This window comes from Acomys russatus, chromosome 4, assembly GCF_903995435.1.
Source record: "Acomys russatus chromosome 4, mAcoRus1.1, whole genome shotgun sequence".
Classification (NCBI taxonomy): Eukaryota; Metazoa; Chordata; class Mammalia; order Rodentia; family Muridae; genus Acomys; species Acomys russatus.
This window is the reverse complement of record NC_067140.1, coordinates 66,824,402-66,837,162: the sequence shown is the minus strand read 5'-3', so window position 1 is coordinate 66,837,162 and position 12,761 is coordinate 66,824,402. Positions and strand designations below refer to the sequence as shown.

The window sequence follows — 12,761 nt, the reverse complement described above, 5'->3', positions numbered from 1 at the left end:
CTTCTCCAGCCTTGGCTGGCCTGGAATTCCCTATATAGACCAGGGTGGCCTTGAACTCACAGACATCTGCCAGGCTCTGTCTCCTGATGCTGGGATTAAAGGTATGATGCACTATGCCTGGCTCCCTGTTGCAATTCAAAAAAAGAAAACAACAAAAATCACCTTTATAGGGGCTGGAGAGATGGCTCAGCAGCTAACATTGTTCTTCCAAAGGACTAGAGTTTGGATCCCAGCTCTCACATCAGGCAGCTCACAAACTCTAGCTCCAATTCACTCTTCTGGTCTGCGGGCAGCCCCTTCGCCCCCAGGCTCCCTCAGTATCCCAAGTACCTATTACACATTTCAGAGTTCATGCTAGTCTCCTGGCCCTTCCTTTCCCTCAGCTACTCATCCTCCTTATAATCCACATGACATGTCCACCCCTCATGCCCTCTCGTCTCGTCTCTCTTATTTTTTTAAGATTTTATTTATTTATTATATATACAGTGTTCTGTCTGCATGTACAGAGGGCACCAGACCTCTTTACAGATGGTTGTGAGCCACCATGTGGTTGCTGGGAATTGAACTCAGGACCTTTGGAAGAGCAGACAGTGCTCTTAACCTCTCAGCCATCTCTCCAGCCCCTCTCTTTATCTCTTGCTATCTCCACTATTCTCTCCCATTTCCCTAGCCCTGGTCACGCCTACTTTGCTTCTTTTTCTCTCTACTCCAGACTCTTCCAGATGCTTCTGGATTTTTCTCTCTCTTACAATAAAACCCTTCACCTAATGTAGCAGTCATACCTGCAGCTCCTTTACTGTACTTCTCATATTCACCTGGTGCTGAACACCTGGGAGGGCACAAACAGACCCCTTTCCAAAGGGCCAGCCTCTCCCATCGAACCAAAGCGCTGATGTGACTCTCCTAAGGTACAGATCATTTGTTTCTGCCACCTACCATATTTGACTCCAAATTCTAGAGTCCACCTCTCTGTCTGCTTCTCCTCTACCTGCTCTCATCACTCACCTCTCTTTGTCTCCTCTGGAAGTGTCACCTCAGAGCTGACTGCTCACTCTGTGTTTCTCTCGGCTCCTAGAGCCTAGTTTTGTTACTAAGGTCCTACCAGTGTGTCAGACACAAGATGTATATGCACACTAAAGAAACTGCAGACATGACCACTCCATGATTAGAATAAGGGTTTTTTATTGTTGTTGTGAATAAAAGAGAGAAAATATCCAGAGACATCTGGAAGAATCCAGAGCAGAAGGGAAAACAAACAAACAAACAAAAAAGCAGATTGGACATGGCCAGGGCTAGGGAAATGAAGAGCAGGAAAGAATAGTGGAGACAGCAAGAAATAAAAGAGAGAATGTATGAAGTGGACACATCATATAGATTAGGAGGAGGGTGAATAGCTGGACAGAGGGACGGGCCAGGAGACTAGTATGGACTTTGGAATATATGTATTTATCAGGTGCTTGTGATAGTGAGGGGCCTGGAGGCCTGCATGCACTTTGATATGCTGACAGGAACCACAGACAGCTCAACGTCCCTTCTGCCAGAGGTAAGGGAAATGACTCCTTTTCAGGGATGGGAACCAGTTTCCCAAGTTCCTGAGGAATGCTGGCTTTTGTCTAACTGCCAGAAGTCCTCCTTTAGTCCAGGTTGATCTTATTTCTGGATATATGGGCTTCCTGAGACTTAACGACCGACCAGGACCACTGAACATCGTGCCAAAGAGAAATGTTGTGCTGCATTCTGTTTTTTCCTGGCTAGATAAAAGAATGTACCCACATCTCTGTGTAGCACAGCCAGCAAGGACAGGAAAAGTGCTCTGTGAGTATCTATCTAATTGACTAAAGAATCAAAGTTCTTAGATTTTTCACCAAAAAAAAAAAAAAAAAAAAAAAAAAAAAAAGCCAAATGAGATTGTGTAATATCAACTACAGGCCGTTCAAGAGCTTGGCTAGACAGGAAGAGCTTGGGCCTTTCTGAGTTCAGAGGCCTTAGCAAGAAGGCGTCATCTTCTGGGCTGGCCAGGTAGTACATTATGTACTATAATACCTTTAAGGGATGCAAATGGTTTAATGACACCTAGATAACTTAGCTTTGTACTCTTCCTTCCTCCGAACAGACTCTAGATATAAAACAGGTACCAAATAATCTGACGTCACCAGAATAAGTCACTCAATATATTCATATTTTGTAATTTACTTAATAAACATGACTAATAAAATATACAAAGTACTGAACTTTTTTTAAGACAAGAAGAAAGGCATTAAAAGATAGGTCCACAGTCTATTACTAATCATTTACTGGAATTATTTCTTTTATCAATCACATGACATACATCTGTGCCCTTCTACATATGAACTGTTGCTATGCCCTCAGAAGAATGGTGGGTTCTTAAAACCAAAGTTCTAAAAATGTTAACTCACCATGCTCTGAGATGACTGCATGAGTCGAAGCTGCTTAAGGACAAACTCCACCTTCTTCTGGGTTGTAAGGGAAGCCAAAAAGGCATTGTGGTTCCTACAGGACAATTTAGCATTGTCATAATTTTCCTTAGCAGTAGTGATTTTCAGACATGAGTTTCCAACCAAATGCCAGCCATTGCCACAGATATTTTCTTTTGTGAAGGGGAAGAGGAAAGAAAACAAAGTTTTAGAAATTATGCAGGAACATTAGTTCAAATTACCGAACATCTAATCTCATTCTGACTTGAATTCCAGGTGCTTTGTTAGTATTTGGTGACAATATCAGACATTATTACTTATTTCCATAAGCAGAAAAAAAAACTTTAAAATTTCGTCAGTTATGTTTCCTGGCTCTCAGGAAGTATACGCTGGGCCAGTCTTCCTACATTCTTTTTGTCCGTTTTTGGTTTTTCTTTTTTTTTTTCTTTTTTTTCTTTTTTTTCTTTTTTGGTTTTTCAAGACAGGGTTTCTCTGTGTAGCCTTGGCTGTCCTGTACTTGCTCTGTAGACCAGGCTGGCCTTGAACTCAGAGATCCATCCGCCTGCCTCTGCTTCCCGAGTGCTGGGATTAAAAGTGTGCGCCACCTCACCCGGCCATCCTACATTCTTGAGGTATACTCTTTGGTGCCATTAATAAGAGATTGGTGCAATTCTTTTTAAAGAAAAATTAAAAAGATACCTAAAATCTTGAATGATGAGCACACAAATAAATAGGTATATTGGAAGGGTGGGTAGAAACTGTAAATGGGGGTTTGGCAGATGGTTCAATGGATAAAATATTTGTGTCAAGCGTAAGGACTCAGTTCTGATCCCTAGCACCCACTAAGAAGCCAGGTATACTTTCACTTGCTTGTAATCTCAGCTGAGGGCTAGAGGGAGGAGGATGCCTGAGACTTGTGAGTCAGCAAGTCTAGATGATCAATGAGAGAGAGACCCTGGCTCAAAACAACTGCATGTGGAGAGGAATAAAATGGAAGTTAACCTCTGGCCTCTAATGCTCACACACGGGCATACTTGTCTGCATGCATAAGGACATATACAGAACAAGTAAACTGAGAATGGGATTGAATAGGGAATGGATAAATTTGTCTCCAAAATGCTACCCTGTTTTCATATCCTGAGAGAGAAGGCATAAGCAAGTGCACAAGGCATGCCAAAACCACGGTGAGGAGGGAGATAGGTTTAAGAAGAACCTCAAAGTGATATGGCACACGAAGGAAGATCCTGTGATCGTGCTGTGTGGACATTAGCATGACCGTGAACAACGAAGAGTCTCCTTCCCGAGAGCCAGAGCACACTGTTGGAGACACCAACAATGCTCATTAACTGGAACATCAGTGGGAGGCCTGTGGGAGGGCTTAACATAAGAGCTGACAGACTTGCTCCTCAGAATGTGCTCCTGGCAGTGAGTCAAACTGCAGGCTCCCATGGCAGGTCTTAGAAAATGCCTTTTAACAAGGCACAACGTGTATTAGACATTAAAGGTTGAGACACAAAACAAAAAAGGCAAAAAGCCTGTAGTGGTTTGAGTAAAAACCATCCCCACAGGCTCAGCAGGGAAGGGCACGGTCAGAGAAGGATTAGGGGTGTGGCCTTGTTGGAGGAAGTTTGTCACTGGGGGTGGGCTTTCGTGCCAGGCCCCACCTCTCTCACTCCCTCTGCTTACAGATCAAGATGTAGATCTCAGTTACTACTCCAATGCCTGCTTGTGCGCTGCCATGCTCCCCACCATGATGGTAATAGCCTCTGAAAGTGTAAAGCCAGGCCCAATTAATGTTTCTTTTTTTTTTTATTTTTTTTTTTTTATTTATTTTATTGATTGCATATGAGTGCTTTATCTGCAGAAGAGGGCATCAGATTACATTATAGATGGCTGTGAGCCACCACGTCGTTGCCGGGAATTGAACTCAGGACCTCTGGAAGAGCAGGCGGCGCTCTTAACCACTGAGCCATCTCTTCAGCCCCCCAATTAATGTTTCTTAAGAGTTGCCTTGGTAATGGTGTCTCTTCACAGCAATAGAACACTGACTAAAATAAAGCCCATTCAGCAAACTAAGCACAATTTTTTTGAAGGGTCCAGATCAACAGCCCTACTCAAGCCTCAGATGTTGGAGAGCACAGAAGCCCCCTTTCCTGGATATCCTAACTGAGAAAATAAATCTAAGATTAATCAAGGCTGGCTGGCCTAAGGACCTACATCAGTACCCTCAATCTCAATAGTCAGGACTGGAGGTCACATCAGGAGATAACACTGGTACAGAAATCTCTTCTCCTCACAGAACTGTCAGCAAATGCTTCCTGCAGGGTCCTGACTGCTGCTGAGACTGCAGAGCTCTAGTGCCAGGCTACTACAGCAGAAGGAAGGACATGGTTCATGCATGGATCCAATTCTCCAGAAGAGATGATACTTCACTTTATTTCATAGGCCAGTAAGTAAAGATGTAAGAACCACATTCAAGTTAAAAACATACAAAATCCTTCCTCCGAATAGTGAGAGGAATAAATAGACAGAATAAGCGTCTCTTTCCTAAGTTCAACCTAACATAGGGAGGGAAGACCAAGATTTGGACCCAACAAGAGGGTATCCCTGCGCACAGCCTACCGGGCAGGGCGATGCACTCCTGATTCCGGGGCTCCCACTGGCAGTTCTGGTCTAGGGCACAGCTCCTGCAGCTGGTTTTCTTGTTGCAGTAGTACATGGGGTTGTCCTTGGGGCAACTGTCATACTTGGAAATGGAGATCTAGAACACAATGGAGAGGTGCTTTTGTTTATATTCACACGAAGAACTCAGTGAGGACTAACAGGGTCCTAAAGACAGTAACATAACTGAGGATGGTTACTGCACATAGGAAAGAAGGAAGGAAAGTAATTAAATAAATAGAATTAGATATACAGATACAATTCAATATAGATTAGCTATAGAGTTAGATAGATAGACGACTGACAAGAGTTAGACGGGCAGACAGAATGAACAGGGGCGGCACTTCAATTAGAACACCACAGTGCAAGTCCTCACTAACATGCCTTTAGCTGGCAAGGCAGCAGCTCAAAGACCCACCCCACCACCATGCCTCACTCAATGTCTATCTATAGAATGTGAAAGCTGGACCTGCTGTTTTTCCAGGGCTCCTCCCAGCCCCTGCCCAGCACAGCAGTCTCAAGTTTTATTTCTTGTGAACTGCATTAAACGGGGAGGAAGAAAATGTCATGAACCATCAAAGACAAAAAAAGCTGGGCCGCCTTATCTTCTTTAGCCTGTAATCACCTAAATTTCAAATCATACACAGTGAGCACAGACGCTGTGCCGAGGCAAGACGGAAGATGAGAACATTCTGTCAAACACTTTTTCTGAAACACTACACACAAACGTTCAGTAGTTAGAGAGACCCTTGGGATGTATACAACATTCCTTCTAAAGAGAAAACCTGAGCAATAGTAAAATTCAAATGTATACTTAATTTTAAAAGTAGCTCTGTTTGTTATTTACACTCTGCCCAAACTCAACTAGCATTTTTCTGCTTTCTAAAATCCATGAAAAACAGCATCTGACCTGGCCTTCTGCGCAGCTGTGGTTCACAGGGACACAGTGATCACTGCACCAGTGGCAGTCATTGGTATTGGCTGTGCAGCTGTAACAATCCGTGTGCTGGTCACATCTGTCATGGTCGAGGGCTATGAAGAGAAGAAAAACCCATCAACTATGTGGCAGCCTCTGTTACATGGAATCTGACACTAATAAGCTGGGAAGCAAAATGTAGGGCCGAACTGGAAGGAAAAGCATTGCCACATTCACAGGTTAAAATAAAATAGATATGGCAGATAATCTGGAAAATACTGTCTTATAATTGTTCACCCAAAGGATCCAGAAAGTAAAAATCAAAGATCTGTTAATTTTATAGATTTCTGAGATATAATGGAAGATCTGGGCCCTTGAATACTTTTATTCCCAGGACAAACACCAACTAGCAATAGAATTAACAGCAGAAGCTGTGCAGAAGCCAGAGAGTAATACGAGACACCAAGACATTTGTCCTCGCTGCAAACGCAAGGCATGTCTGGGTGCAGGTATATCCAGTGACCCACAACCTCACGTGAGGCACTTGTTAAGCTGCACTCAACACACACGTGAGTTCAAGGCTGTGGGCTTCAGAACTTCCATACTTTGTAGGCCTGACATAGTTCCTATCGATCCTCAAACAAGAAGCTACAAAGCCATGTTGCCCCATCTGTTAAGCCATCTTCTCATGGGCATGACACACACAAGCAGGAAGAGGCCACTGGCCTAACAGAAACTCCCCTTGCCAGTTTGCAGCGAGGCTGCTTTTCTTGCCAAGTTTATTGCAACAGGATTAGGCCCACCCAGAATGTGAGATAAAACTAAGGAGTTCATAATGAATCTCCTAAGATAAGATTATTTCCAATACACTATATATTTAGGCTGAATTTTAATTTTTGGTTTTTCTACTGATTCTAAGTGTTTCAGGAGAGTTACAAATCCCACCAGGTTCTGGTAATCTGTTTTTAGTAAATGATCCAAAATTCTAATCGACAGCACAGGCTCAGGACCGTTATGTTCCTGCACAGCTTTATTTGGCACATACCAGGAAAACAAAAGCAGTCCCTGTCCCGTATAACTCCCACCTTAACTGCAGCATCGGTCTCACTAGATAAGGAACGCAGTTTCATACTTTAAATTGCGTGGTATGGACAGAGATCTTGGAGGCATTTGTCTTACTTTTCAAGGACTTTTATACATGTTACTTTATTGAGCTGGTGAAGTGTTCAGAACAACCTCTAAACAAGCAGCTAGGGAGAGAGAAATAACAAGGGCGGCTCAGAGGCTCCAGAGCAGGGGCTGTGGTGTGCCTGCCGTGCTGCACTGCTGGGTCCAGCTAACGGGGCTAGAAATACTTTGAAAGGACAGCAGCTCTACTGTTGTCTACCAGCGCAATTTGCCCGATATGACCCTCCCACTCTTAGCCTTAACACCAGACCTCCATCATCATTGTACACACCAATAGCCACTTACGTTCTTTAATTGTTGGTGGTTTGGGCTTTTGAGACAAGGTCTCATTAAATACAGCCTGGGCTGGCCTAGAACTGCCTATGCAACTCAGGCTTGTCAACTCATGAGCCTCCTGCCTCAGCTCTGGAGTATTTGCACTATAGGCATATGCTACACCTGGCTCACTACATGCACTTTTAAAGTAAAACCTAAGAAAAGCAAACAATCAGCCCCTTAGTTACAGTAGCCACATTTCAAATATCTGATAGCACTGGATTTCTAGTGGCTATTACACTGAACAAAGAAAATATACAACATTTCCCATCATCAAAAAATGTCACAAGTAGCTGGACATGGTGGCGCACGCCTTTAATCTCAGCACTTGGGAGGAAGAGGCAGGCAGATCTCTGAGTTCTAGGCCAGCCCAGCCTACAAAAAGAGGTCCAGGACAGCGAAGGCTAACACAGAGAAACCCCGTCACGAAAAACAAAAAATGAAACAACAACAACAAAAAAATAACAGGTGCACTTCTGTAATCAGAGCATTCAGGAGACTGAGGGGAAAAGATCACAAAAAGTTTGAGGCTAGTTTGAGCTATGCAGCTAAACCCTGTCTCATAAAACCAAAATAAAAACAAAATTCTCCTAAGCACAATGGCCCAGATCACCTGCAGCCTGACCTGGAGTTGGTACACAAAGCCTGTATAACGCTGGGGAGTTTGTTACCTGTTAACAGCTCAAGGAACCGTATGATTCTCATCCGTGTACAAACTACTAAGAGGTGGCTAGGGATAAGGTGAACATAACCGTGCACAGATGCTAAGCTCCTTCACAGGCACAGAAAATTAGATCTTTACGTTCTCAGCAGAGAAAAGGACATACTTCTTTTGGAAAAACATTCTGATTTTAACTTTTCTGCTTGTTTTTCAGTTGCCAACTCCCAGGAGGTACATCGAGATGACTCTGTGTCCCACAGACACCGGATACCAGGTCCTGCTGCGGCACAAGCAGCCTCAGTGCGGTGCGCGTCACACTGTTCCGAGGTAAAGACTAAGACGTCACTGAGAAGGAGGCTGTTGAAGCCGCCGAACACATACATGGTACTGAGAGGAGAGAGAGAAGGAATTTACTGAAAATTTACACAACAGATGCATGATGTAGGGCTGGCCTACACTGTTGGTTTTGAAACTTTTGAGACAGCTTTCACTATGTAGCCCTTGCTGGTCTAAGCTTATGTAGACTAGACTGGCCTCCACCTTGTGGCAATGCTCTGCTCCCATCTCCCAGGTGGTAGGATTTTATATGCCTGGCTCACAATAAGCTTTTGACTGTCAATCTTTAGAAAAATTTTAAGTACTGAAAGTCCTCTGCGAGGGCCAGTGCGATGAGTTGGCAGGTAAGGCACTTGCCACACAACTGGACAACCCCTAGAACCACATGAAGGTGGAAGGAGAGAAGTGACGTCACAAATTGTCCTCTGACTTCCACACATGTGCTACAGTGCCCCCATCCATATAACAAATAAGTGATACATACATAAATGAATGGCTGTAAGTGCTCTGAGACATTAGTTTCAAAAACCATTACTGCCATCTACTCACTCAAATCCAACCTTCCATCCTGATTTGTGATCATTCAGGATAGTTCAATAATCTACATGTAGCAAGCACACAGACAATTAGGACACAGGGAAAGTGATACTTTTAAAAGACTTATCTTATTTTTAATTACGTGTGTGTCTGCATGTGGGTATGTGCACATGTATGTGGGTGCCCACTGAGGCCAGGAGGTGTTGTAGTCCCTGGAGCTGGAATGACATCTTCTGTTAGTTGGGCAAAGACGATTCTTGGAGCTGGGCTAAAGATGGGACTCAGCAGTTAAAAGAGCTTGTGGCTCTTCCAAAGGACAGAGTTTGGTTCCCAGCACCCAAACAGGCAACTCTCAAGCACCTGTAACTCCAGCTTCAGGAGACCTACCCCCCTCTTCTGTCCTATGTGGGGATCTACATGTCCATGTGCATGCACACACACACAAATAAAAAAGAAAGCAGAGAAAAACTTAATACAAAGAAGACTGCATAGAGTGTGAGAGAAAATTACAGACAGGAAAAGTGGTCCTGGAAGACTCAGCCAACTGAGAAAGCAAACCTTCTAAGACAGTGAAGAACTGCTTAAGGTCTTTCCCCATTCCTAGCTCTAAACAAAGCATTTTCTAGGAATCTCACCAGAAACCCCATTTACAGAGTCCTAAACCTTACCATGTCCTAAACCTTTAGTAGCTCCTGATTTTATGTTTTTGTCTAATGCATTTCCAATGACACCATATAATCTCAAACATCAAAGAGAACAGACAGAAAGGCCCCAAAGAAACATGTTGCACAATAAAATTCCAAAAACTTATATATAGTCGCCGTGAGGACACTTAAAGCGTGGCTCTTCCTTGGGAAACCATAGTCTTTCTTTACTTCTGACCTGAGCGCTCTTCTCTTTACCCTTATATCAGCCCAAGTTTGCTACATATTGGCTGGTCCTGGAATTCCTCTCTGTATTGAAGCCATGAGCCCTAGGTTTGCCTGAGTCAAGGTCCATAATAGACTAAAGGAACTCTTTAGTGTGCACTGGGTAGTGAATTTCAATTGGAGTACAGGGAAAATCAATGTAGATGTCATTAACCACATGAAAAATTTGACTTTAGTAATAGAGAAATGCAAGTTACAACCACTTTGTTGTGTTATTGGTTACCGATCAAACTGGCAAAGAAAAAAGTAACAAATGTTACATAATATTTACGTTGGTGAGACTTCAGTGCAAGAGGCAAGCTCACAGACTGCTGCTGGGCATGTAAGATTGTACAAGTACATATAAGGGATTTTGGCAACTTCAAACAAAACTGCATATTTACCTTTTGAACCTTAAATCACTTTTCTAGAAGTCTATCACTAGATAGAGTGCCACAGAGTGGTCTTCAGTATACACTGTTAGGTGCATGAATGGTGGAAGAGTGGGCAATGCAGAGAGTATTCGGTCATTTACCTTTTGGGAAAAACAAGGGTCTGATACACGTACAATCCATTTCCCTTTACAACTTGTCTTTACTTTTGGAGATAGGGTCTGACATAGTACTCTGTAGCCAACGCTAGCCTAGAACTCATGACTTTCAACCTCAGAGAATTTCTCTTATCTCAGAGTCCTAGAATAATAGGTATGAGCTATCCTGCCAGGCCAACCTGTATTCTTTTTTTGTTTGTTTGTTTTTTTGTTTTTTTGAGACAGGGCTTCTCGGTGTAGCCCTGGCTGTCCTAGAACTCACTCTGGAGACAAGGCTGTCCTCAAACTCAGAGATCCACCTGCCTCTGCTTCCCAGTTCTGGGATTAAAAGCATGCACCGCCACTGGCTGGCTCCAACATGCATTCCTAAAAGATCAATCCAGTGATAATGCAAACGACTAGGACAGATCAAGGCTGTGTCAGACCCAAGTGCTAGAGCTAAAAACTACAGCAGAATGAAACATATCAATTATTTAAAAATCCAAGTTCATAAAGACATAAGGCCTCTCAAAAGAAACCTCATCTGTTACCTCTGGCCTGTGATAAGCAAGGATCTCTCTGATCTCTCTGATCTCTAAGACCTCACATCTCCAAGCAAGTTTAACACTGACCCATAATGAGGAATTTGCTCGCTCACCTGCACTGGACTTCATTTGTTCTCCCCAAGTCAACAAAGGACTAAATAAGGCACAGTGATTATGCGGCTCTGTATTTATCACATGATCTGAAAACCAGACAGCTCAACAACCAAAAAGAAAATACTAGGATTCATTTTTAACCCACTACTGCTTTCCTGAGTATGAAATGAATCAAGTTGGATTTAGTTAATAACACTGTTGCTCAAACTGAGCACAGTTGGCATCCTCAGCAATTCTGAGTATCTCAAGTCATGTGCTGGCTCTGGGAGGGCAGGAGAGCCTTCCAAGAGGCTTACAGAATGCAACAAGGTAAACGCTGCCCTCTCCACCTAGCTACCTCACAGCCTTACAGCCTCACAGCCTCACAGCTTTCCCTCTTTCAGCCTCTCTCAAAACCACAATTAGAACAATTGAATGAGACACAGGTGACAACACAATGAAACAACATCGAAGTTTCTCCTGCAGCAAGTTTTTCATAAAATAACACTAAAACCATGACCTTTAACCATCCCCTAACACTTCCAACCCCACCTGAAGTTCACAGACACTCAAACACAACACAGGAATTACACAAAACAATGACACTGTAATTCAGGCAGCCATTCCTGGTTTTGATTCATTGGCTAAACTACAGTTTATGATAAACTGTCAGCTTCTCTGAGTTTAAGTAAAACTCAATGTTTTAAAAGGAGATTTGATTTATTCAACTGTTATTCACATATTAGTTTACTTCCACTTAGCAAATGCCCACAATGTGCCTAAGCCTGTGACAGGAGAACACCAAAGACACACAGGGGAAGAGAGCTGGCACAGACAGCCACCAGCAAGGCTGGATGAAAACCTCAAGAGGCACCTAGGGCCTTTTCTGAAAGAATCAGATCGAAAATTACGATAACATTCACGTCATCATCATCATCATCATCCTGGTCTCTAACTGCATAAAATGGCCTTGCCACAAACCCGATATGCTTGTAAAACATTAAGTAATCATGTGATTAAAGATACCACCTTTCCCCCAATATCTAGCTTCTAAATGGTCAATTCTTCACATCCTCAGAAAGTTGCTTTTATACGTTTCTAATACAAGTTATACTTGTATGAGAAAATTCCAACAGAAAATTTGAAACCTAGGAAATCTGTAATGTAAACACTCTAGTGTTTAAGTAGTTTTAGGGTTTATGCGACTTTGAATTTTAAAGAGGGAAGCAGAAAGCAGTAATAACAAGAGCAAAATGAGAAAGGTTAACGTCAGCAGGCTGTTTAGCTTCTCAATCTTTAAAGCATGCTTTAAAGTGACCGAGTGCAGTGGCCGTTCTGCATGTCCTTTATGGCAAACGCTGTGTCTGAGGAAGGCACAGTGCAGAGGTCAGAATCCTACGCACGCTAGGTAAGCACTACTGCTGGGCCCCATCCCCATCCCGTGAATGTCCTTTCCCAAACTAAGAGCTCTGCTGGTCAGGAAGATATTCTTGAGCACGCTTGGATGCAGTGCAGATTTGAGACTTGCTCTCTGACTCCATAACCCCTCTGGCCCTGTTCCCCTGAGCTTATCCTGCACTTACACTGCTCTCTCTCCTTTTTTCCTCCCCAAACCTCTTACCATTTAGATATAACTA

General features: G+C 43.1%; 1 protein-coding gene across 2 annotated transcripts in view; it reads right to left on the bottom strand.

Moving 5' to 3' along the window:
* Positions 1 to 12,761, bottom strand: part of Atrn (attractin) — a 112,648-nt gene that overhangs the window by 45,160 nt on the left and 54,727 nt on the right. For both annotated transcript variants that reach the window (XM_051144644.1, XM_051144643.1), the window contains exons 12-15: positions 8,343 to 8,563; positions 6,007 to 6,128; positions 5,058 to 5,196; positions 2,418 to 2,608 (exon numbers count right to left, since the gene is read on the bottom strand). In XM_051144644.1, coding sequence (XP_051000601.1) covers positions 2,418 to 2,608; positions 5,058 to 5,196; positions 6,007 to 6,128; positions 8,343 to 8,563 — 673 coding nt within the window. The remainder of the gene's footprint in view (positions 1 to 2,417; positions 2,609 to 5,057; positions 5,197 to 6,006; positions 6,129 to 8,342; positions 8,564 to 12,761) is intronic.